The sequence below is a fragment of the Chiroxiphia lanceolata genome, chromosome 11, assembly GCF_009829145.1.
Source record: "Chiroxiphia lanceolata isolate bChiLan1 chromosome 11, bChiLan1.pri, whole genome shotgun sequence".
Taxonomy (NCBI): Eukaryota; Metazoa; Chordata; class Aves; order Passeriformes; family Pipridae; genus Chiroxiphia; species Chiroxiphia lanceolata.
Genome location: NC_045647.1, coordinates 17,671,735 through 17,696,120, shown reverse-complemented (window position 1 = coordinate 17,696,120; position 24,386 = coordinate 17,671,735). Strand labels below are relative to the sequence as shown.

Here is a 24,386-nt window from a genome sequence, read left to right as displayed (position 1 = left end):
GTGTGCCCTCTGCTGCAAAAAATGCTTTCTATCTGCGGGCACATGGCAGAGGGACTCAGGAGACTGCCTGGGGTGCTGCTGCCCCAGGAATTGCCCCGTGGCTCTTGCCTGGGCACTTAGCAGCTCAAGGCAACCTCAGTGTGTAGGGACAAAGGTGGAGTTGCGGGTTATGGTGGCTCCTCATGTGAGAAGGGGGACCCAGCTGGAGCAGGGGAAATGGGATAGGGGACAGCCCTGATCCTGCCATCCCACAGCACCTCCTGCCTGCTGACAGGCTCATGCAGCCAGTGGACATCCAAGGCCTCCCTCTGGCTGCCAGTGTCGGTGCACATGTCTGTGCCCACTGGCTGCCATCAGCTGCCACAGGAAGCTGGCCTTTTGAAATATTAATTGCTGCAGTGCTAATGAAACTGAAGTGTCCCGAGGTGCCTCCCGGGGCTGATCCCTGAGGGGAAGATTGTTCCCTGTGGTGACATACCTGGGTGCTGGGCAGCAGTGGGTGCTGATAGAGGGAAAACCTGTCTTTGCCGGCCTCCTCAGCAGTGGGGCTGATGGGCTTGGGGTCGGAGAGGGAGCGCTGCATGGTCTTGATGGGGCGTGGCAGCGTCTGCTGGCGCTGGGCTAAGTCGGTGGTGAAGTGCTTCTGCGGGGGGACGTGGGCCTTGTTCAGCCGCTCGCTGGTGGCGAAGGAGGACTCCAGGAGACGGTGGGGGGACAGGGGTGAGACGGGTGAGTAGAGGACCTGAGGAGAGCGGGGTGGCTGGCGGGTCACCAGCTGGGAGAGGGATTCGGCCGGCAGATGGGACTGGTAGCCGATTTCCAGGGGATCTGGCTTCTTCTTCTCAAACTTGCCTAGGGTCTGCTGCCGGACTGCGTGGGGGTCTAGGGGGCCTGTGCTCACTATCTGGAGGTTGGTAGAGTAGGGTGGGATGGTGGTGGGCACCGTCAGCTGGGGGACCACGACGCCAGGTTGAGGGGCTGGCTCTGGCTCCGTCTGGCAGGCCAGGCTCTCACCCCGCTGTGTCTTCTCCGGGGCCGAGATGTACTTCACGATCTCCACCCGGGGGTCATGGGTGGTGATGTGGATGGAGGGGGAGACACGGAGGAGCTGGTCGGGCTCTGTTTGCACTGAGCAGTCGCTGATGGTCTGGATGCCCACACTGGCTGTACCGCGGGTCACCCCGTCCGTCTTGCCCTCAGCGCTGGCCTCGGCATGCCGTGAGGCCCTGGAGCGCCGGCGGCGCACAGGCTGCTCCCACTCCCCGCTGTCCTCCTCGTCTGTCTGCACGCTGCAGTCAGCGCTGCGCCGCGTCCGCCGTCGCCGTGACAGCATGTACCGCTCCTCACCATCCTCCTCGTCTGTCTGCACGCTGCTGTCCGCTGTCTTCCTTGCCATGAAGGCCTCCCGTGTCGCCTCCTTCTCGTAGGCATCCCGCAGCCGTGGCATCGAGTTCCTTTTCTTGATGCCCCGGCCGGGCTCCCAGGACTCCTCAACTTGCAGTGACATGTCTGAGGCTGAGCTGCTGAGTGGCCGCTGCGGCACAGGGTAGCGGGGGCCGGTGGGCCCCTCTGGGGGTGCCTGGCCCGGTGGGGCCCATGCCTGCCCGTTGTGTGGCAGCCCCCGTGGCACCTCGGCGGGCCCCTCAGGTGGGCGGGCGGTGGGCTCGACGGGCGCAGGGAAGATGGTCTTCTGCCGCTTCTGCTCCTCCAGCTGCTGCTGCAGCTGGTGCTGGAGCTGGTGGATGTGCTCGAGTTGGAGGCGCTGCTGAGCGAGCTGCTCCCGCTGCAGCGCCAGCTGTGCGTGCCGCTCCTCCTGCTGCTGCTGCAGCACCTGCTGCTTGATGCACTGCAGCTCCTGCAGCTCCCGCTGCACCAACATCTGCTCCTTCTCACGGTGCCGCTGCAGCTCCGCGCGCTCCCGCTCCAGCTCCTCCTGCAGCCGCAGCTGCCGCAGCTTCTCCAGCTCCACGCGCTCCCGCTCCAGCTGCAGCACGTGCTCCTGCTGCTTGCGCTGACGTTCCTCTTCCCGCTCCCGCTCCTCCCGCAGAGCCCCATCCAGTGGCGGCTTGGGCGCTGCGGCTGCTTGCACGCTCTCCTTGGCGGCTGCTGGTGCTGCCGGTGCCTCCACACGGGGGGCAGCCGGTGGCGGCTCCACTCTCTGCAAGCCACTGGTGGGGGCAGCTGGGGCAGCAGGGGCTTTGGGAGTGGGACCAGCTCCCACCGTTGCTGGTGCTGTGCTGACGACAGGCTTCCCCAGGTAGACAGGTGTCTCCATCAGTGAGGCTGCTGGGGCTGGACGGCTTGGAGCCGGGTGGCTTGGGGCTGCATGACTTGGGGCTGCGTGGCTTGGGGCTGCATGACTTGGGGCTGCGTGGCTCGGGGCTGGGAAGCGGTACAGGCCCTGTGCTGCCAGCGGGACACGGGGGGTGACGACGGGCAGCCTGGCCAGGCTGGCCAGTGGGACCGCTGCTACGCCACCAGGGCCGTAGGGTCTATACAGCCCACGCAGCATGGGCCGCAGTACTGAGGCAGGCTGGGTGGTGATGGGCAGCGTGGAGGCGATGGGCGTGTTGATGGTGGAGTAGATCATGCCGTCAGCAGCCCGCACGGTTGCAGTGGAAGGAAGCATCTGCCGGATGGCGCCCAGGCGGACGCCGGGAACATTGTACTGTGCCAGGTTGCTGAAGCCCTGCCGTCCCTCGGGGAAGGTGGGGTTGTACATCCCGCCGGGTTTGGGCGGTACAGGGCCCTGCTGCTGAGCTGCCAGCCCCCCCGTGCCTCCCTGCCCAGCGCTGGGGCCGTAGGGCAGCATGTCGGGGCCATTGGCATGCCGGCCCCCGTACTGGTCCATGGAGTTGAGGGCAGCGCACATGCGGCTGATCTCGCGTGCCGTGGTGGCACTGTAGTGGGCCAGGCTGGACTCCTGGAAGCTGGCCAGGTCCCCCCGGGGCGAGAAACGGTAGTCAGAGTAGATGTTGGAGGCTGAGCTGTACCTCCGCATGGGGAATGGGTGGCTCAGCAGCTCTCCAGGTTGTCGCAGGTCGGAGAAGGAGCCGTACTGCAGCCCTTGGCCCAGGTAACCCCCCTCAGCAAAGCCCACGCTGTAGGAGTGCTTCATGGTGCTCAGGTCCACAGCGGCATCACCCGCTGGGGAGGGGAAAGGCTGATCCCCCTTCGTATGGTAGTAGCCCATCCCGATTTCAGAGAGGTTTGTGTCTGACATAGAAGAGTAGAGGCGGCCAAAGGCGCTAGCTGCATAAAATTTCTGCTCCTCATAGAGTGCAGGTGCTGGGGCTGGCTGCTCCCGGTAGGGGAAGGTCTCCGGCAGCTCTGGCTCTCTGCTGCCATAGAGGGGCCCGCTGGCTTTCCGTCCAGGTGCCACTGTTGCCTCCCCAGCTTTTTTCTCTGGCATCTTGGAGGTGGGGTTGAAAGCGCCGGTGCAGCTGCCGCCGAAGGGGAACTTGTAGACCATGTCACAGCAGGCCACCTGGCTTTCTGGCTTCACGCCTGTGAGGTCCAGCACATTGGTCGGCGCCTCCTCCTTCAGCACTTTGGTCACTGGGCCAGTAGCTGCCTCCTCCATCTGCACCATCATCACCTGGGACTTCTTGCCGCCTAGGGCAAGGAGAGGGCTCTGGCTCTTCAGCTCCACCGGCACTGCCCGGTACACCTCCGAGCCCGGCTCTGGTGGGAAGGACTGTGGAAGGCCACCAGCATTCTGCACCCCGCCAGTCTGTGTGAGAAGCACATCCTTCTTTGCCATCTGGCCCGGCACGCCATACCTTGCAAATTTGGTCTGGGGGCCAGCGGCAGGCTCGGGCTTGCCACTGGCTACCCCACTGGCTCTGACAGTGGCTGTCTGGACTCCCTGCTCCACCTGCTTCACCTGTGCCAAGCACACTGGGCTCCCAGTCCCCTGCCCGAAGTCCACACGGCTCTGGAAAGGGTCTCCATAGACCACAGGTTGTTTGGACTGTGAAAGGATCATGGGGGAGGCGATGGCCAGGCCGGCAGTGCTGGCTGCTGCGATGATGGCATGGGGCTGCTCCTGGGCATTGAGGTTGATGATCAAGGGCTGGATGGCTGTGGACTGCCGGTTTGGGATGTGGTCCAGGGTCAGGCAATACTTCCTGGCCTCAGTGGCCAAGGATGTGAGATCCATGCCTTGGTCTGTTATGATGATGGGGGCAGACTTCAGTGCGGTCCGCAAATCCACAGCATTGCTGCTTGGCACCTTGGGCCCTGGCTCCACTCGAGACGTGCCGGGGATGGAGGAGATGCGGCAGAGGGATATGTTTTCCGCAGGGAGCGCTCCCCAGCTGTATAGCCCTGTGATGCCATCAGCAGCTGAAGTCACGGCAGGTGCTTTCTGGGCATGGTCCTTCACTGGCTGTGCCCTGATGTAGGCACCTGCCAGCTGCTCTGGCTCCGGTGTCTGGGTGTAACCGTGGGCCAGCAGCTGCCGGCTTGGCCTGGTGGGGGATGAGGTTGGGGACGTCAAGGCGCCAGAACTGACTGGCTTGGTTTGGCTGGCTGCGTCGGCCGCCAGTGTGATCACCATGAAGGGGGAGTCCTGTGAGGAGGCCTGCCGGGTCAGGCGCGGTGAGCCCGCCCGGTGCGGTGTCTGTGTCCCCTGTGCCACCATGGGGGAAGACGTGTCTGGGCCAGCAGCCGCGGCAGAGAGACCCTCATAGGAGAGGATGGGGCTCTGTGTCTGCGTGGAAAACTCAGCTGTGGCCTTTGTGGTGCGGGTGGGACTCTGTGTGGGGGAGGTGGGAGAGAGTGGAGGGCTGGAGGTTTTGAAGAAGGGGTATGTCTTGGACACTGTAGGCTTGCTGTCACTCATGGCTGGGAGCTTCTCCCTGGCTGTCTGCACACTGATCTCCACCGTCCTGGTTCTGCTGGTGTCCTCTGTCTGTGAGCCATAGCTGACGGTGCTCTTTGCTGGAGTGTAGCTTCTCCCAGCTATGGATGGGGTCTCTGGAGCTGGTGAGCTGTAGCTCCGCAGTGTGCTCCCAGGGCTGCCCGCCGCTGTCGTCACTGTGCTGACACCTTTGCTGTAGGCATAAGGAGTGGTGGTAGCCTTGGATACTGGGCTGGGTGCTGCCGGGGCACTCTGGACCTTGGCTAGGTCTTGCCCCTCTTTTGCAAAATGCTGGGTGACCCGGACATCGGGAATGGTTTTGCCCGTGCTGCTGTCGGAGCTGGCAAAGGAGACAGGAGCGGAGAGCTGTGTGGGGCTGGTGCCGGGGGTGAGCGGGCCGCCATTCTGTTTCAACAGCTCGGCGTAGGCGCTCTCAGCATTGAGGAAGCGCTTCTCCTGGTACGCCTCCTCCTGCCCCTTTGCCTTCTCACCCTGCTCGAGGGCCAGGTCGAAGGAAGAGGACTGGTGCATCCTGGAGATGCTCTGCGAGGTCTGCAGGATCTCCTCATACACTGCTCCCACCTTCGGCAGGGCGCTGGGATAGTCAGGCTGGGAGGGGCGCATGAGGCCGCTGTCGTACCGGTACTCGTCAGCATACTGGTACTCGAAGCCGTTCTGGCCCTCGGTGCCGCGGTAGCCAACCTGCTGGTAGGTGCTGCCAAAGGAAGAGGCCGGCTGGGCCTGCTGGACCTGCTGCTTCTGCATCATCTCTGCCTTCCTCATCATCTCCTCATAGGCTTCCTCAGCACTCTTGAGGGGCTTGCTGGCAGGCTGGCTGGGGCCGGTCTCCACCTTCTCTGTCGGGGAGTAGAGTGACATGAAGGTGGGCAGGTTGTACTCGCTGCCCGACTTGTATAGCTTGGAGGTCACAGCGTCAAAGCTCTCTGCCTCTGAGTCGATGGAAGGCGAGTACTCAGAGCAGGAGGAGCGGTGCAGCTCCTCCATTTCTGCCGCCTGTCGCAGCTCCTCAGTGGGGGAGGCGTCCTCGATGGGGGAGAGGTTGCTGGGGGGGGTTTTGGAGCGCTCCCTCCTCCGCTGGGCCCTCAGCTCCTCCTTGTCACGCTTGGTCTTGCGTGCTGTGCTCCGGATGCGCTGCTGCTCCACCTCCCGCATCTTCTCCTGCTCCCGCAGCAGCTCCTCTTCCTCCCGCATCTCCTCCTCCTCAGATGAGTCCTCAATGGTGGGCAGCAAGGGGCCGTGTGAGCGGTGCCGAGCCTTCCTCTGCTGCTTCACCTCCTCCAGCCGCTGCCGGCGGCTGGGGCTGCTGTCGCTGTCCTCCTCCAGAGAGGAGATGGAGGTTGGTGAGGTGCCCGAGGTGTAACTGGGCGTCGTGGCTGGTAGGGTGGAGGAATACTCGCCCCGGGAGCGCTCCTCAGGGGAGCCTGTCAGGCTCTCCATCTCCAGCTCGGGCTCCCGGTCCAGGCTGGTGTCTGGCTCCTGGCCCATCTCCATCTCCCGGCCATAGCCAGTTGTGCTGTTCAGCTCAATGGTCTTGAATCGCCGGAGCCCACCCTGGGCTGTGCTCAAGTCATCACCCTCTGCTGCCTCCACCTCCTTCCTCTCCTCCGTGTACATGCTGCTGGCACCATGTGGCAGGCGCCGCTTGGCTGGCGCTGGCTCTTTGCCCTTCTCTGCCTCGGCCTTCTGCCCGGCTTTGGGGATGCTGTACTTGGTGCGCCCGTAGCCTTCCTCCTCCTCTTCAAGGTTGTCCTCCTCCGCACTCATCTCCAGGATCTGCCTCCGCATGAACTCCTCATCGCTCACCTCCGCCTCCCGGCCCTTGGCCCGGGGGGGCACTGGGGAGAAGCCCCCCTCACTGCTGTCCTCCACGTAGTCGTGCCGCAGCTTGCTGCCAAACTCATCTGAGGACTCAGCACTTTCCCGCCGCTCCCGCTGGTTATCCCACTCCTCATCCTCCTCCAGGATGTCCTCCAGCTCCTCGTCCGAGTCGAAGGCTTCGGGGGTGATAGAGAGGTACCGTGGCCGCTGCCGTTGTCGCTGATCCTCCTGTGTCTCCGAACGGCCTTTGCCAGGCTCGGTGGGCTCTGGTGGGGCACCCCGGCCTTCCAGGAGGGGCCGCATGCTGCTTTCCAGCTTGGTGAGCTCGGAGGGGCTGGGGGGGCTCTGCCCAGCCAGCCCGGTGCTGCTCAGCTTCTCCTCCTCCTGCTGCACCAGGCCGGTGATCTCACTCTGCGAGCTGGAGATGCCATCGGAGGAGTAGCCGGTGTCGCTGAGGCTCTGGGGGCTGCGGGACAGGTCTGGGGGATAAGGCTTGCTCCCATCCTGTGGGCAAGGGAGAGCACAGTGTCAGACCTGGGCGGCTCTGGAGCTGCTGCCCCTGCTTCCCCCAAAACCCACTCCCAGGGAGCACGCAAAAGGTCTGGGCAGCACTGGGAGCCAGCCCAGCATGAAGGCTGGGGGCCCCCTCCATGTCCCCAACTCAGTGGCTCAGCAGCAACTTGTGTGTGCTAACGAAGGCAGGTGACAGGGAGTGCTGCAAGCAGGGTGTGGCACAGCAAATGGCCCTGGGGACAAAGGCATCAGGGAACTAATAAATATGTTTAAAAAACTGGAAGTCCTCAGCTCCCAAACAGCCCTTCAGAAGCAGGGCAGCCCCCAGGATCCTCATTAGACAACAGCAGAAATAAACAGGCCCCTTTCACTGGCTTTGCAATTAGGCAGTGTGGGGGACAAGCCTCCGAGCCATGGGGACAGTGCCATCACACCCAGGGCCTGTCACCCTGCCAGCATAGAGGCACTGCAGACCACTTGATTTTGGGGCACAAGGAGCCTCTTCCCTGGGGGCTGCACAGCGGTGAGGGGGGCAGCCAACCCCTCCTGGCTGGTGGGGACCTCCTGCTGCATCCCCTCCCCATGGGGGGCTCTGCTGGTTGCTGCTGGGATGGCTGCTCATGGGGTTACACTATCCCAAGGCAGCCAAACGTTTCTCAAAATTGTACTGAGTTTGCAAAAAGTGGGACGAGGAGCTTGAAAAATGCCCACTGCTGCAACATGGAATGTGGGGAAACGAGTTTTTCATTTCATGACAAATCCAACTGCCTTTATGTTATTTTAAAACAAATCCAAAGGCCAGAGATGACCTGAACTATCACATTTTGCCCAACCTGATGTAATCCTAATAAATAGAAGGCAAATACCAGTACGCTGCCGTGAAGCCTGTGAAGGTCCTAAGGCATTTGGGAATGCTGAGACAGCAGTGTTTGGAACTCACCATTCCCCAAAAGACCATTTCCTGGGGCAAATGGCCTCGACAACATGGTTTGTGTTCTAATTTGGAATAATTCTCCCCACTTGTGAGCACAACTGCCACCAGAGGCACGGTTCAGCACCAAGCCAGCCTGGGGCAGGATGCAGTCTCTGGGGATGCTGGGAGCTGGACGCACCCTCAGAGCTCACCTCCTGCTCCTTCGCCCGCGGTGCCTCGGGCACTGCCCGGCTCTCCTTGCTCTCCACCTCCGGTTTGGGGGTCACGCTCTTCCCCTTTGGAATGGTGATCTCAGGGGCTCTAGAAGGCTCCGGGGCAGCTTTGGGTGGCGGCTTGTCCTCTGCTGGAGCTGGGGGCTTCTTTTCTGCCACCACTGGAGGCTTCTTTTCTGCCACCACCGGAGGCTTCTTTTCTGCCGGCGCCGGGGGCTTCTTTTCTGCCTGTGCTGGGGGCTTTTTTTCTGCCGGTGCTGGGGGCTTCTTCTCTGCTGGGACAGGGCTCAGAGTCCTGGTCTGCTCGGCAGCCCGGAGGCTCTTGGCAGGCGAGGGCTGTGGCTCAGGGGGTGCTGCTGGCTCGGCGGGCGCGGGCGCGGGTGCCGGTGTGGGTGCTCTCTGCTGCTGGCCGGTGGCGGGTGGCTGGTGCCGCGGGGAGCCAGTGGACGGTGGCTTTGGGGTAGGCAGTGGCATTGGGGCAGGGTCGCCGAGGCTGCCTTCGAGCAGCCGTTGGGTTTGGCAGTTCAAGCACAGCCATTCGTTCTTCTGCAAAAGACGGGAAGGAAAAACACTGCTCAGACTCTGGGAGCTTCCCCCCAAGCGGGGATCTCAGCGAGGAGCTCTGCTGATGGGACACATGGTGCAAAGGACTCGGCCCACCCAAACCATATAACCAGCTGTGGGGGGGAGCACAGTGGTGTAGCCATACCCTACAAACCATCCACATCCAGCTTAAACCCTCCCCTATCCCTGTCCAGAACTCAGTGATGTCCAGCTGGAGGGACCATGGGTACAGCACAGGGATTGCACACTCTGCCCCACAACCCCTCAGCACCACCAGCTCTTTCATTCTCCAGCCTTGCGGTATTTTTGGTTTTAAGCAAAATTAAACAATTAAAGGCAGATTACTAGTGTAGCTTAACACTTCTCAGCTCCATACAGCTCCTCTCTTGCTCCAATTTGTTTTCTTTGATACAATAAAGGTTTAATAGCATAATCATAACGCTTAAGGATCTTTTTTTCTAGGTTAACAAAAATACTGGGTACACAAGTACGCCAAAATTTCCCGAAGATACTACCCAAAGTACACGCTGTGCAGGAAAAGAACAAGCCAATCTCATCTAGTGAAATTCTCAGCAAGAGCTGTCATTTTATGGCCTGGAAAAAGCAGAGGCAAGCGGGGCTGTGAGTGGCAGAGAGCCCGCAGGGCTACGGCAGGGGCTCTGCATTAAGAGATCAGAAGCACTTTCCCCCCCTGGGTCGCCCAGGGACTATTTTTACCCACCCAGGAATGTCCAGGAATAGGGGCCTGACATTTCCTTCCCTTTAGATGTTTCAGCATCTTAAGTCTTTCTGGTTTTGCTGCTAACAGCACAAATATGCTCCAGGTCCTTTTCCCAGACTTCTCCTTTGCTGATCCATGGCTCCCAAAGCTTGGGGTGGCCAACCTCAGAGGGACAGGCCCCGAGGAGCTGTCACACTGTCAGAGAGGTGGTCTTGGTCTTCAGCTGGACCAGCCTGGGGCCAGGGCTGTGAGCCAGCTGTATTCCCTGGGGCCACAGAGGCCACGGTCTGCCTGTAGAAAATGAGATTCACCAAAACGACATCGAGGAAACAACCTCAGGTTGTGCCAGAAGAGGTTTAGATTTGATGTTAGGAAAAATTTCTTCGCTGAAAAGGTTGTCAAGCACTGGAACAGGCTGCCCAGGGAAGTGGTGGAGTCACCTTCCCTGAAAGATTTAAAAGACATTTAGATGTGGTGCTTAGGGACAGAACTGAATGGGCTTGGTAGTGCTGGGGTAATGGTTGGACTCCAAGATCTTAGGGGTCTTTTCCAACCTAAACAAGTCCGTGTTTCTATTCTACGACATTAACTCCCATACCTACAGGACAGCAGCACTGTGATAGCCTTGCCCAGGTTATGATGAGATGCTGAGGGTGGCCAGGAAGAGCAGGCTTCCCCATGGACACTTCACTCCTGCAGCAATCCCACCCAGGAGCAGCCACCAGCCCACGCCCTCTGGAGAGCAGAGGGGTGGGAGGGCTGCTCCTGTGGGGATGGGGCAGACGTAAAATATCCTCCCATCCCCAGCTCCCCCCTGCAGCCCCTGCTCTTCACACAAACATCTTAAGAATACATTAGGGCTTCGGAGGGCCATTAAAAAAATCCCTTTCAGCACGGTAATATTTAATTACTGCTTAATCAAAGAGAAAGTCTAATTAAGGGGTAAGTGCAGCCTATTGTATCTTAATGATTGCATTTGTCTTCTTTTATTTCAGAACTCGTTCTTGTCCCCGTGCCTCTGAATCAGATCTGCTCGCCCTGCTCCACTGTGTAATTATTCCAGACTGCAGAAGGAAATGTGATTGTGTGACACAAATTGAAACCCTGCCTCATGGAAATACGCGACCTTTCATTTTTCTTTCAGGGATCCCATTTTATTTCACCAGAGCTCCCTCCCCGATGCAGGCAGTGAGGAGAGGGATGTGATGCAGAGGGGACGGGCTGGATGTGCCAGGGTAGAGCTCAGCTCAGCTCCTGCCCATCCATCTCTACCATGCCATCGTACCAGCTCCCAGCATGGTCCTGCAGGAGCTGGAGGAGATCAGCTTGCCTTGAACTACCCAGCCTGCCTCATCCAGGGCACTGCCCATGCTCCTGATGTGTCAGCCTGCCAGACCATGCTGGCTGGCAGACCTCTGGATGTGGGATGGGCATGGCTGCTTTTGCCCCTCCAGGGCAAAATTCAGGCCCAGGAAGACCATGAAAGACCATCAGTGGCCACCAAGTACCAACTGTGGATGCTGAGTGCCAATCAGGTCCCACCTGAGGAGGTGGCTCTTGTGTCCATGAAGAGGCAGAAGTCACTGCTGGTGTAATCTCATCAGCAGGAGGCTTAGGCAAAGCCTCCAAAACTAGGAAAGCACAGTATTGATCCCTTTCATGGGGCTGCTCCATCCCTGGAAGTGTTCATGGCTAGGCTGGATGGGGCTTTGAGCAACCTGTTCTAGGGGAAGGCGTCCCTGCCCATGACATGCCCATTTTGCCCCTTGGTTGGAACGAGATGATCATGAAGGTCCCTTCCAACCCAAACCATCCTATGATTCTGTGATGTAATGGCTCTGCAGGTTGCTCTGAGCCTTCTCCCTCAGGTTCCTCCCAGCTGTGGCTCCGCAGCCATTCCTCTTGGCAGCTGCCCCAGTTTGAGCAGCTCACCCTGCCATCCTGCTCTCACAGATGTGACAGCTTCACTCTTCATGGGACGCACTGGGAAGTGGATAAGGGAACTATCTCTGATAAAAATAGCCCTGCCAAAAAGATTGTGGAGCTTCACTCTGAAATGCTCCTCATCTTTCAAAGCAAGCAGGAAGGCACAGGTACAGCGTGGAGACTGAACCAGGGAAAGGGCAGGTGGAGGGGGTCCTTGGCCTTTGCCAGCCATGAGAGGTGCTGGCCAAGCCTGGAAACATCCAAAACAAGAGGCTGGCGTATATGGAGTTTGCATTTTCCCTTCCTGGTTTTTCTTTCAGCACCTCTGGGGTCTTCCTGGGAGACCTTGCTGACAGTCCAGCACGCTGCGCTTCAGTCTGAACCCCTGTGGGAAAATCGCTGCACGGTTACAGCCTTGGATGGCAGAAAACCAGTGAATTTTGCCAAGCTGTGGGAGAGCCCCGTCCCTGTCACAGCCAGTGCCGCGTGGAGCCGTGTGTGAGCACAGACCGTGCTGCAGCAGCCAGCGCGGCGTTTGCCATCGCGTCCCGCGCTGGCTGCAGTGAACGCTCCAGCAGCAGCAGCTGTGAGCTGCCCGGCTCCACACGCACGCCAGGGAGTGAGAAATCCTGCCTGTGGCAGCTGCGGGAAGGTGCAGGCAAACAAAGCTGTCCGTGCCTGAGGGAATGCCTCTGGCAAACCATTTAGAACTCTTCATTCCATCCTTAAGAGACCTCTGCAGCCCCATCAACCCCAGCACTGACACCTGTCCTGCATCTGGGTGGTAAAACCTAGGGGCTCCATAAGGATGCTGAAGCTGAGGCACCTCCCAGCCCCGTGCCAGCCCCCCACGCTCTGCTGGTGACAAATGATCCATCCCTCTCCTGTGGTCCTGCAGCGTTATCAGCTCGGTATTTGGTTATCCCACAGCACCTCTGCTCCCTCTCAGGAGGATGGGCTCTGAAGCAGCTCCCTCCTCCTTATAACTTGGCCTCGGGCATTTCCCAGTGAACACGGCCAAGGGGATTAAGCTGCCCCTGAGAAACATGCAAACATTGGAGGACCGTCTGGTTTGCTAACAGCTTGTAAATCCCCATCGAGATTAACCAGATCCCACGAAGATAATAATAATTAGGCTGTATTTAGTGCTTTGCATGTCCAAACCCTTGGATATCCAGGAAGTCAGGGTGCCCCTCGAAGAGGTGGAAAGCGGTTAAGGAGCTTATGGCAAAAGCACAGTGGTGCCTGTCTGAGTCTCCACATTTAAGGATGCTGGAAACCTTGGCCCTGATCAGGATTGGGATGGGGGCTTGCCTGGCACTGAGGTTTGCTGCCTCAGGACCACCATGGGGGTGGGCATGGGGGGTTAACTACATGGAGTGCAGGCGATGGGGAGCTGAGGAAGGCTGTGGCACACAGGGAAGATGGGCAACACTGCCAGGGTGCAGAGTGGGCTCCGGGCAGAGGAGAGCATCAATAATTAGAGAGATGAAACCAAAGAACACCTGAGATGCCATCTGAAGTGAAGAGGCGCTGGCATGGTAGGGCACACTGGAAAACAGCCAGCTGAAAGCAGGGGGGTGAGGGTGCTGGGGGCTGCCTAGCCCAGCTGGTTATCAGCTTACAGGCCTCAGGCTCCTTGCCTTCCTCACCTCAAAACCACTGGGATTTGCAGAGGAGTTATGGAAAAAGTGGGTTTCTGGAGAGAGAAGTGGTGGTGGTGTGGTCACAAGAGACAGGACAGAGCCCCAGGTGCAAGGCATGAGGGACTGAGGGCATGTGGCTTCCTTCAAGGCATCATATTCAAGTGGTAACGACCATCCCAGTTTTTAACTGTGCACCGTGAAAGTGGTATTGGGGGATGCTGAATAAGTCTGCAATTCCTGCAGGCTGCTCAAGGGGCAGCAATTGCCGTGCCAGTTGCTCCCCAGGCTCCCTCCCAGGGGGTGAGGGAAGGTGGGCAATACGTGGGATTGGTGTGCATCGAGGGGCTGCAAGGATGGGGGTGCACCCAGCCGCCCTGGAGCTCTGGAATCGGCTGGCAGGTGGCCCCAGCCGCACTCGCCAACCTCTGCTGGGTCTTACCCTGCAATTGTTTTAATTTACTAATGGGCTACAACAAAACTGTAATTAACTAAAATAGAAGTCTTCCTGCATAATTCTGGTCAACGTTACCACTTGGCAAGTTAATTAAACGCTGAATGCCCCAGCGCTGCTGGGTTTTTAACGATGGAGCCAGAGAGCTTCAGCATCACAGTTGCACATGAATCCTCTCTTCAGTGACTTGGAGGTCTGAGAGATTTGGTGGGAGCCAGTGATGCCAGAGGCTTCCCAGCTTCCCCAGTTAGCTCCTGGCTACCAGTCCCACCATCCCCATCACCCCCTACACTCTCACTGCAACCTCTCCAGTGCCTGGGAGATGCTCAGCCATGATCTTCATCCTGGCGCAAATAGCTCCCGACAATATCACCCCTAGGACTCTGCCCAGCTATTTTTGCTCTACAGTATTATTTTACACAATCAAAACAGTATCTATTAAAATACTGGGACAAAAATCTGTACAAAATAAGATAAGCAGCATGAGGTATAAGTATCTCGCAAGTCAGATCTCATCTCCCAGCATTAAATGCAGTGAATCTCACCAGAATATTTCATTTATTTGCTGACAAGTACTGTGCAGGGCTCATCACTGTGACAGATGGGTGCCTGGAAAATATGGAAAACACTTCTGGTATCTGAATCAAGATCCAAATTAACAAGAACCTCATAAAATCACTTCCCAAGCACTCCTCTTGGCCCTGCTTGCAGGAAAGCTCCCATTTAGGAGGGCTCTTGACATCCAGACACCTTCCACACACACTCTCACAGCAGAAATGGGGGCATCTCACTGTGTGATCCCATTTCCCAAGCACTCTGCATCCTTGTTCTAAGAACACTGCAGCTCTGTCCGTGCTGTGGACAGTTTTTAGCACAGTGTTAGAGGAAAGGGACTGAGTCATGCTTGATCACTGGCTGCCAGGGCTGTTTCAGACCCACCTCAGGCAGTGCCGGGGGTCTGGCTGGCAGGTTCCCCACCTTCTCAGTGCTCCTGTGCCATTCCTTCCTCTCGGCCAAGATGCTCTCTCTGCCAGCAGCCTCCCTGGGCAAACCCTGGTGCTCATTCATTTCGGATGCTGCTGCCTGAGCACTGGTTGATGCTTGCTCCTCCTTGGATTCAGCCCATTGTCCCAGCTCCTAAATCCCTCCAAATCCCCTCCCCACACCTCTGCCAAATGCCTTTGACCGAGCTGCCACAGTTTTGGGAGGCAAGGGGGAGTGTGCTGACCTGTGCCAAAGGCTCTTCTTGGGGACGCTCACCTATAGAGGGGAGGATGCACATCATGGTCCAACCAGGGCACGATCACAAAGGGTGTTTTGAACGTTGTGTGCCATCGGCCGACAACCACAGGCCTGGTTTTACCTCCACCCCAGCCCTTATCTCTCCTAGGAGGCTGAGGCAGTGATGGGATTTGAAAGGAGGGCAAGGAAACAAAACCGTGCAGGCAGAACACCAGAGATCAGGAGGAGAGATGGAGCACACACAGGAAATGCTTGTGGGAACAGACCAGAGGGGATTCAAGCACCCCAGCACCAGGAGGGCATTGAGACCAAGGGGGACTGGGGGCAGCAGGCTGGCGGGGGCAGCCCTGGGGATAGCGTGGGGTTGTATGTCCCACACCACCACGGGACAGCCACCTCCAGGACAGGGCAGAAAGCACGGGGTATTCTGTTGTCCTGATTGTGCATTTTTTCCTCTAAAAACACCTCAAAATCTCACTCAAGCTAGATGTAGAGCTGTCTGCATGTGTGCTTGCTAACCACAGGCATATGTGTGCTGCTTCTGAAACATAGCATTTGTGTGTATATACATATATATATATATATATATGTATATAAAACCTATAAATAAAAAAGGAGCACTAAGCACAACTCCCAAGTGCTGGTCAGCAGAGCAGGTTGTGTTTCTGAAGCCCAGCTGGCCACATACAGGCCCAGTCTGCCAGGCCAGGAGAGTTAGGGGGGCTGGTAGGCTCCCTGGGCTCCCCACACATCTTTCCCCTTTCCCGGCTCCCTCGCCCACGGAGCCAGTGCTGCTCCACTGTAAAGCCACAAGGTCTCAGGTCCATCTGCAGGGAAAGGCAGAGAGGGAACCACACACACCTTCCACAGCCAAGTCTCCTTGGCTGCCAACTCCTCCACACTAATTGACTTCATTACCATCAACTAGGCAAGTATTAGTGCAACCTGGGCTTGCAGATCAGCCCCACTGAAAGAGACCACAGTTATTTCAATCCCTTGCTAGCTAAATTTAGCAGTTGACTAAGCAACCCAGTGATGTGTTTTCCAGCAACAGCCTATTCTTATCTGTTCTCGTGGCCTCTCTCGGGCTGATGGAGCTGATGGTCCCTCCCCAGCTCTATTTTAGATGTGTGTGATGTATCGTTGGCCTTCACACCAATAATGTGATTAAAAGCAGCGCAGGCTAATGAGCTCACTGGGATGAGCTCTGCCTCGCAGGGCTTGTTTTCTGTCTCCCATCTGCTCCACTCCATCCCTCTGCCTTCTCTGTGCTGGGACCTCTCTCAGGTGGAAAAAAGACACAGAAGAAGCTGCACACGATGGCTGATCACTGGGGCTGCTGTCAGTGTGCAGGGAGGGAAGGGAAGGATATGAGCAGGGGCATCTTCCAGCCCCGGCTCCATAGTAGCCACAGGGGAGATGGTGTGTATCGCACCAATGTGCCCTCCCCAGATCTATCCGGAGGGCACCTGGAGCAGGAGCAGCGTGTCTCCCCCACCATCCATCCCCTTTACTGGTGCCATGGAGAGGGGAAGGCAGAGTAGAGATGGGGAGCCAGAAAACAGCCAGGTGCTGAAGTGGCTATGGCAGTCCTGTTCTGTGCCTCTCTTGGGGATTATGTCCCTTCCCTGCCCCTGCCTGTGGCAGGGATGCACCGAGGGTCAGTGAAGTGGCTCCCGTGGGGCTCACAGCCTCCCACCCTGTGGTTCAATACTCTGCATAACCAGCAGAGGATTATTCCAGCTGAAAGTCTTTGACTGATGAGTAATAGCAACGCTCCCCTCCACTCGCCTTCGAGGAATAGCTGTGCTCTTGCCAAGTCCAGCTTATTCCACTGCAGCAGCCGATGGCCGGGCCGGTGAAGGGGAAAGTGGCGTGAGCCTCTGTGGCCAGAGGAGAGGCACCACCATGGCCAGCCTGGACCACCTGCAGCTTCTTGCCCAGCTGCAAACCCCAGTAGCTGTAACTTTGGGTCAGGGCATTGCCATCCCAGGCAGCCCGTCCTGTGGCAGAAGTGGAGGCGGAATCATAGAATTATGGAGTTGTTTAGGTTGGAAAACAGCTCTAAGATAATCAAGTCCCCAACACTGCAAAGCCCACTATTAAACCATGTCCCTAAGTGCCACATGTATGTCTTTTAAATACCTCCAGGTATGGTGACTCCGCCTGGGAAGCCTGTTCCACTGCTTGACAACTCTTTCAGTGAAGAAATTTTTCTTAATATCCAATGTAAACCTCCACTGGCACAACTTGAGGCTGCTTCCACTATCTTATCACTTGTTACGTGGGAAAAGAGACCAAACTCCACCCGGCTACAACCTTCTTTCAGGTAGTTGGAGAGAGAGAGAGGTTTCCCCCTGAGCCTCCTTTTCTCCAGGTTGAGCCTTCCGAGCTCCCTCAGTCGCTCCTCACAGGACTTGTGCTCCAGACCCCTCTCCAGGTTCACTGTCTGAATCTGCAGCAAACAGATGAGCTTTTTGGGGTGCTGACCAGTGGACAGGTATCCTGCTCTGCTGTCTCCTGAGCTGTCCCAGGGCTCCCAGAAAGGGTCCTTCCCAAATTTGGCTTGACAGAGGCTAGAGGAAAAAGCCACCAACTCTTCCACGTTATCAGGAATTACGGTGTTAGTCAAGTTGACGTTACTTTTCGATATCGATATTTCACTGTTGGACCCCAATAATTTTATTCCACAGAGCTGGGAAAGAAGCTCACCTTGACTGACTCAAATGCCAAGGGGCCAGTCGGACAACCAGTTTAGATTGTCTGGCTGGGACCCCAGAATAAACCCCTTCATCCCCAGCTCTGGCACTCAACTGAAGGCCCCACAGCCAGCAGCTCTCAGCAGCTCCCACCTTGGGAGCATCTCATCACCTGCATCCCTGCGCGGCCGTAGCCATGAGCCAGGCTCCCCCCTCTTGTCCCTGTCCATCTTCCACCACCTCCAAAATTAGGGCAGCTGCTGTGACAGGAAGAACCTTCTGTATTTTTGAAGCTTTAAAAGAAAAATAATCCTTTTTGAATGGCAAGAATGTTTCTAAGTCAAAGGATTTAAACTATTTTGCAATCAAGGAAGCGTATTTCCAAACGAGCCGATGGCGAGAGCCTGGGTGCTGTGTGGGCTGTGTGAAGGGGCTGCTAAAAAAGGGTACACAGCTGTCCAAAATTTGGAAACCGGTGTTTTTGCAGAATATATATAGACATCCCTCCCCACTCAACATATTTCCTTCCAGTTCATTAGATTAAAAAAAAAAAAAAAACATTTTCAAAAATCAGTAGGATATTGAAGAGAGCACTTTGATGCTTTTGGCTTGTCTAAAAGCCACGGGACCAATGCCCAGGGCTGCGGGTGAGCATCCATCGCCCTGGGAATGGTCTGCTGAGCAGCAGTGTTGCTGCCACACTCCTGCACTAATGCACACATCCAGCAATAAACCAGCTGCCATCGGGAACGGGAAGCAGAGATGCCAGCTCCCAGCAGGGCTATGGTGGTGGAGATGAATGAGAGCGGGTTTGCCTCAGGATGGTGAGGAGGTGAGACGTGGAGGCCAACCCCCAACCTCCTCATCCTGTGTGTTACTATGGGCCACCCCCACCTGCACCTGGTCACCCCTCAGCACTTTGGTCCAGATTTCACAGATTTCAGATTTTACCCTTGATTTCACCCAGTTGCCACCACTGGGCAGCAGCTTTGACACTCATTTATCTCTTTTGCTACTTCCAGTCTGGATGTGCTCCTGTTTTTCCTGGCCATCACCACACACCTTCTGCTACTACCTTGACCACTAACCAATGTCCCCTCCTGCAGTGAGTATCTTCCCAAAGAAGTGGGTGAAATCACATATCCAGGCTGGGCACCTGAAGGTGTCATGGTGGGAGGAGATATGTGAGCACGCACTGAGTATTTAAGAAAAAGGAAAATCACAAAGAGTAAGAAAAATAGGAGGAACAAGAGAGCAAGTCTGATGCTGAAAGCACTTTCCATTTTCCTTTTCACTGAGCCTTACTATTCCTCTCTGTTTCATCTCAGAAAAAGAGCTAAATTAACTATCAGCTCAGTTCCAAGAGACTGGATCCAAATGGATGAAGAATTAAGAAGATTTTCTGTTCACAATAAAATCCAGCCAACGGTATTAAAGCAGCAGAGGGTTTGGTCCGGTTTTCACAGATTAGCTATGGCTGTCCCAAGGATGCCAAGCTCCAATTTTCCCATTTTGCTCCAACGTGATGTTTATAGAGCTGTCTGGATCGTTTACAGTCATTACAGACCAGGCTGTGTTGACCATCATCTAACCATGTAGCACAGAGGAACGTGGCTCCTTCCTCTTGTCCAGGCTCCCTGTCCCTTCTCACCCACACACAGACCAGTTCCTCCAAGAGCACCCTCCCCGAGGACCCTGCCAGATTCCCACTCCTGCACTGCCAGCACCCACTGAGAAGCTGCATCTTCTCAGCCACCTCCATCACTACCATCCACCACAGCTCCGCATCCAGCACCCAAACCCACCAGCACAGAGCCAGGAGTCCATTCTCCCTGACTGATAAAGAAGTAATATATTGTTCATTTTTGTCTGAATCGATCCGGCCGTGCATTGTAATTTACTCGGTGATCCAGTACTCCCTAACGAGATTTATCAGCCTGCCAGCCAGCCTTATCTTGAACAGCCCCCATTATCGGGATGTGTTTCTCAGCCAAGGTTAGCAGCAGCAGGAGCACCTCTGAACGCCAGCTGCATGATAATAACCCCACAATAACGCCCAGGAGAGGTACAGAGGGGCCCAGCAGAGCCTGCACCTGGTCACCACGGACCCCAGTTCCCACTGGAGCAGGGCTGGTGTAGGTACAAGGTGCTCCTCGTGGCCACTCTGCTATTTCACGCACACGTTTGACGCAGTAACTGTGTCTCCTCAGGAACCATTTGAACCTGCGTGCAGAAGATTTCAAGTTTGCAGCAAAATAATGCCTGCTAAGGGAAACCTGGCCAACTCTGCAGAAAACAAATCCACTATTCTATGTGTTTTTCCAACAGAACAGAAGAAAATCCAAGAAAAGCTAAGTTTATCAGAGGAGTCTTATTTAACCAAACCCTTCTTTTTTCATAGGCACTAGTGTTGACTAAAATACCCAGCCATCCAACTAGTAATTTGCTGCATCTGATAAAAGCAGATTCAAGCTGTCTGATTGCTCTCTTTTAAATTGCAGAGAGCCCCAAGTGTCTATCAGCCTCTCATTTCCAAACCAGAAGAAAATGCGCATCTCTGGGAGCTTCAGCTTCCTCCCCACTATGAGCCGCTCAGTCCCTCATTCCCTCACCCCAAACCAGTCCAGCAGCAGCAAAGGGGATTTGAACCTACTTCACAATCATGATGGACCATTTTCAAAGTATGTTGGGGAGACACCAGTGGTACAGCTTGGAAGCTGAGGACGTCACAGACAGACATCCTGCGATACCTGTGCAGTCACATAATGCTTTCCAAACTTATATTTTCCCAAGAGACAACCCTATGTTGGCAGAGACTGAAAACCCCACGTGGAGATGGCTGAGGGTACTCAGGGCTCTACTGCTGAGATGCACGAAATCCCCCTTTCCATGGTCCTTTCACGGCAAAGAGATGCACCACTGAGAGCAGACATCTGCATCCATGATATTTGCCCTGAAACACATTCATTCCTGGGGAATTGGATGCTTTGGTTTCTGTGGGCAATGCTGTTTGACTGCATCAAATGACTGCTGCTTCAAAAAAGCCCACACACCCTGCTCCAGGCTTCAAGATTGCGAATCCTGATTCTAGCAGCAGAAATATTTTAATTAAATGAACTACCTTTATGGAATAAATCAAGTGATAAGCTTGAAAAATTAACTCTCGTAATCTTTCATGCTGCTGAGCGGGTCAATAAACTATTACAGTAAAAGGCTGGGAAACGTCCTAGAAACATGAGTTGTTACAACGGAGACGGATGAGCCATTTTACTCCCCAAATTACACACAGCACAGCATCTTTCCAAGCTCGTGCCTTGCACAGCCTCTTCTATCCCCTGGCCTGCTGCCCACAGCAGAGAGGGAGTGGCTCAGTCAGCATCTCCCACCTGCCTGGGTCCAGTTCCCAGCCATCCTCATTGGGAAAGCATCCCCCATCCTCACTGTCCGCCCTCATTTTGAGTGATTCCGGACTCCTTACGGCCCAGATTTTTGGCATTTTGATGGGGTCAGGCATCATGAACTGCCTGTAGAGGGATAAATGTGTCTTGGAGGGGCCAATATAATTTTCATCATCTTCCAGAATTATTTTAAAACTTCAGATTCTTTTCAAAACCACCTTATTTCAACTTAAACTTCTGTTAAAAATAGCTGATGGCCCCCTAGCTGCCAAGCAGTGATTTGATGGTGATCCTGACCTGGGATGGATGTTCCCACCAACAGTGCTGGGTCTCTCCAGAGCCGGGAGGTAGGAACTAGGGTGGAAGAGCTGAGATTTTCCATCTCAAGAGTAAATGCAGCAAGAATGAAGCTAAGAAGCCAAAATGAAGTGAAATGGTGAAGTCCACATAAAACGGTTGCTTTAAAAAGAATTTAGAACATCACATGAATCACATGTTTACTCAGTTTAAAATAATCTGTGAAGGCATTTCCTTCCCTGGCTGCCCTTTCTACAGACAGATGCCTGTGGGACCTCCTAGCTCCTGAAGCCACAGGAGGAACCACCTCATATAAACCCTCTAAGTAATTTAAGAAGCTCCACTTTAAGAGCTGTTCAAGACCACTGCAGAAACCTGTTCCTCTGAAGGCTGGCAACACTCCCCTGACTTCCAGCCTGAAGAAAAACCCAGATTTGTTAAAAATACTGCTGCCTAGCTCTAGTTTGCTCCTCTTCTCCTCATGTCCTATTTGCTCCCAGCAAGCAGATGACTGTTGGTCATGCTTAACAGCTTGGAGTAAATCAGGAAATTATGTAAAGATGGGAATTTGACAGCTCCTTCGCAGACCCGAGCGCGGGTGTTCATTCCTGGCAGCCAGTGGGATCTGATGCCACAGCTCCCTCACCTGAGCCAGCACTTGGCCATGTGGATCCCAAGGGTCCAGCTCCAGAGCCTGGACATTGCCCTGGCTCAGAACAGAGCCCACACCTGCAGAGCCAATTGGCAAACCACAGCGCAGGTCTTGTTCTCACACCCACATCCATGCTTTCTGGGGTTATTCCCAAACCAAATATCTCATTTCTTTGCCAAACTAGGGTGGGTTTTTTGAGAATATTTGTTCTCTGAGTCAATCAACGCTTACTGCTTCAACAGGCTTGAGAACCAGGTGCTCTTTAAACTCCAAACAATTAAAAATATTCTAACAGAAAAAAGCCCTAAAAAAGCCCCTCATGTCAGAGCTCACAGGCTGCTACTTATCTCCCAGTCACAGCACAAACAATGGCCAAAGACTTCTAGCTGTGGCATGGGAAAACACAAAGCATTCAGAGATCCCACCTGAAGATCCCAAAGCAGATCTCTAAATTAAAAAAGCCCTCTTATCACTCCCAAAGGTGTCTGCATTTCCCCCAAATCCTCCCTCTGGGTTGCAGCATTTTGTTGTACTCTCTCTTCCAGTATCCCATTACAATGAGGTCTCTGTGCTAACTGTGCAAAACATCTTCTCCCCACATCCCAGCCTCACCTTTCTTCTTGGTTTTGTGTTGTGAGAAGTGCCAAAAGCCAAGGCAGGACCATGCTCTGCCACAGGGCAGGGCATGGAGTGACTCCCATCCCATCCAGCCCTGGGTATCCGTTTTGTGGGGTGCAAAGGGGCTCCCAGAAAAATTGCCTTCAAGACTTTTCATCATTGCAGGGAAAAGGGTGGTAGAGGTGGTCCCGTGTGCGTTTCCTTACAGTGACTCCTCCATAAGGAGAGCACAGGAGAGAGTGTCAAGGGATCAGAGAGGCATGAAGGACTTAGGCTGTTCTCCACAGACTTAGGGTCTCCTAACGCAGGGTTTATTTCACTTAACAGTCTAAAATTTGGGAAGCCAGTCTCAGCAAGTCACCATCTGCCCCAGGTGGGGGATGAGCATCTCCAGGATGAGAAGCCAAGTCCCTTGCACAGCATCACCCTGGTGGGTACCACTCTCTTCATCAGCGTGGAGAGATAAACCTGAAAGTGTGTGTGGGGGGGACACAAACCCTTCCCTCCTGTTCCCTGAGGCCACAACATGCCCAGTGGAGGGTCACTGTGTGCTGAGCAGCCTGGGCAGGGCAGCACGGGGCTCCCTGAGCACAGCACAGCTCACCCACCGCACGCTGCCTTATTTTAGCAGGCAGAGCAGATGGCAGTGGGAAGATGAGGAGGCAAAGCAGCAGTGAAGAAAAGGCTTTGGAAATAAAGCCCCATGCTCTGCTGAGGAGGTCTGGAGGGGTTTTGGTGGTTGTAGCCAGGATGAGCTTTGAGGCAGCTCAAGGGTTTGCTTGTGGGGGACCTACAGCCACGGAGAGCAGAGACAGGGAAAAGCCTGCCCTGCTTCCCAAATACTGCTTGGCACGGACAGGGACAGCTGGCATTGGCTCAGCATGGCCTCAGTGAGGCAGAAACAGGACTGAAATAATCCTCAGCAAAGGAGGCAGAGCCCTCGCAGAAGCTTCCAGCCCTGGCGAGAGGGAGCCTGGGCTCCACCGCCTCCTGCTCGAGGGGTTGGGGGGAGCTGGGACTGTTCCCTTCCCTGGTGTCACCATGGATTTCTGCATGGCTGAGCCTGAACATCTCTCAGGGCTGGATCTTCCCTGCCTGAAACACAGGGGATGCTCTGCAGAGCACCCTGGTTTTTCCTCCTCTCTAAGCCTCTGCACAAGTGGGGATCAGGACAGAAGCACGCAGGGACCAGTCTAGCACTGAGCTGGGACTGCAGGGTATGTTGGGAACATGGTTTAGCACTGTGCCACCTCCCAGCACAGCCTCCTTGCACCCCAGAGGCTGTACCCCACCAGTGCAGCTACTGGGATGCTCGGAGACTCCATTCTCACGGGACAAGAGCCATGACATTCCAGCATTCCTTCTTTCCCCTTCACCTGGTTCCATGTGCACTGTGACCAGCAGGATAAAGGATCACAGTAACCACAGCTGCATCCCCCCAGATCCGTGTGCCTCCACCTTGCCCTCCAACACACAAAACATAATGCCAGCAGCTGCTCCTTTAAAATTGCTTCTCTTCCAAACGCCCCAGAAAGTTGTTTAAGTTGCAAAGTATTACCTGGGGCTTTCACATCAGGTTCTTAATTAGCTGAAACGATTTGCTTTGTCGGGGAATCGTTTCCAGGAGCTCCTGAACAGCTTTAAATATCAGCTCTAGGAACAGCCTCAGAAGAGAAAAGCATTTCAGCTGGGCAGTGAATCCAGCACTGGGCTACACCTCTGCCCCCCACCAGCAAATTTCATTTCTGCCACACAAACAATTTAAGCAATTTTTAAGAAAAACTTTGCTATTCCCTTCTGTCAGTACAGG

General features: G+C 55.4%; 1 protein-coding gene across 2 annotated transcripts in view; it reads right to left on the bottom strand.

The window, feature by feature from the left end:
• Positions 1-24,386, bottom strand: part of BSN (bassoon presynaptic cytomatrix protein) — a 93,947-nt gene that overhangs the window by 7,129 nt on the left and 62,432 nt on the right. For both annotated transcript variants that reach the window (XM_032698997.1, XM_032698998.1), the window contains exons 4-5: positions 8,342-8,908; positions 479-7,207 (exon numbers count right to left, since the gene is read on the bottom strand). In XM_032698997.1, the coding sequence (XP_032554888.1) occupies positions 479-7,207; positions 8,342-8,908 (7,296 nt within the window). The remainder of the gene's footprint in view (positions 1-478; positions 7,208-8,341; positions 8,909-24,386) is intronic.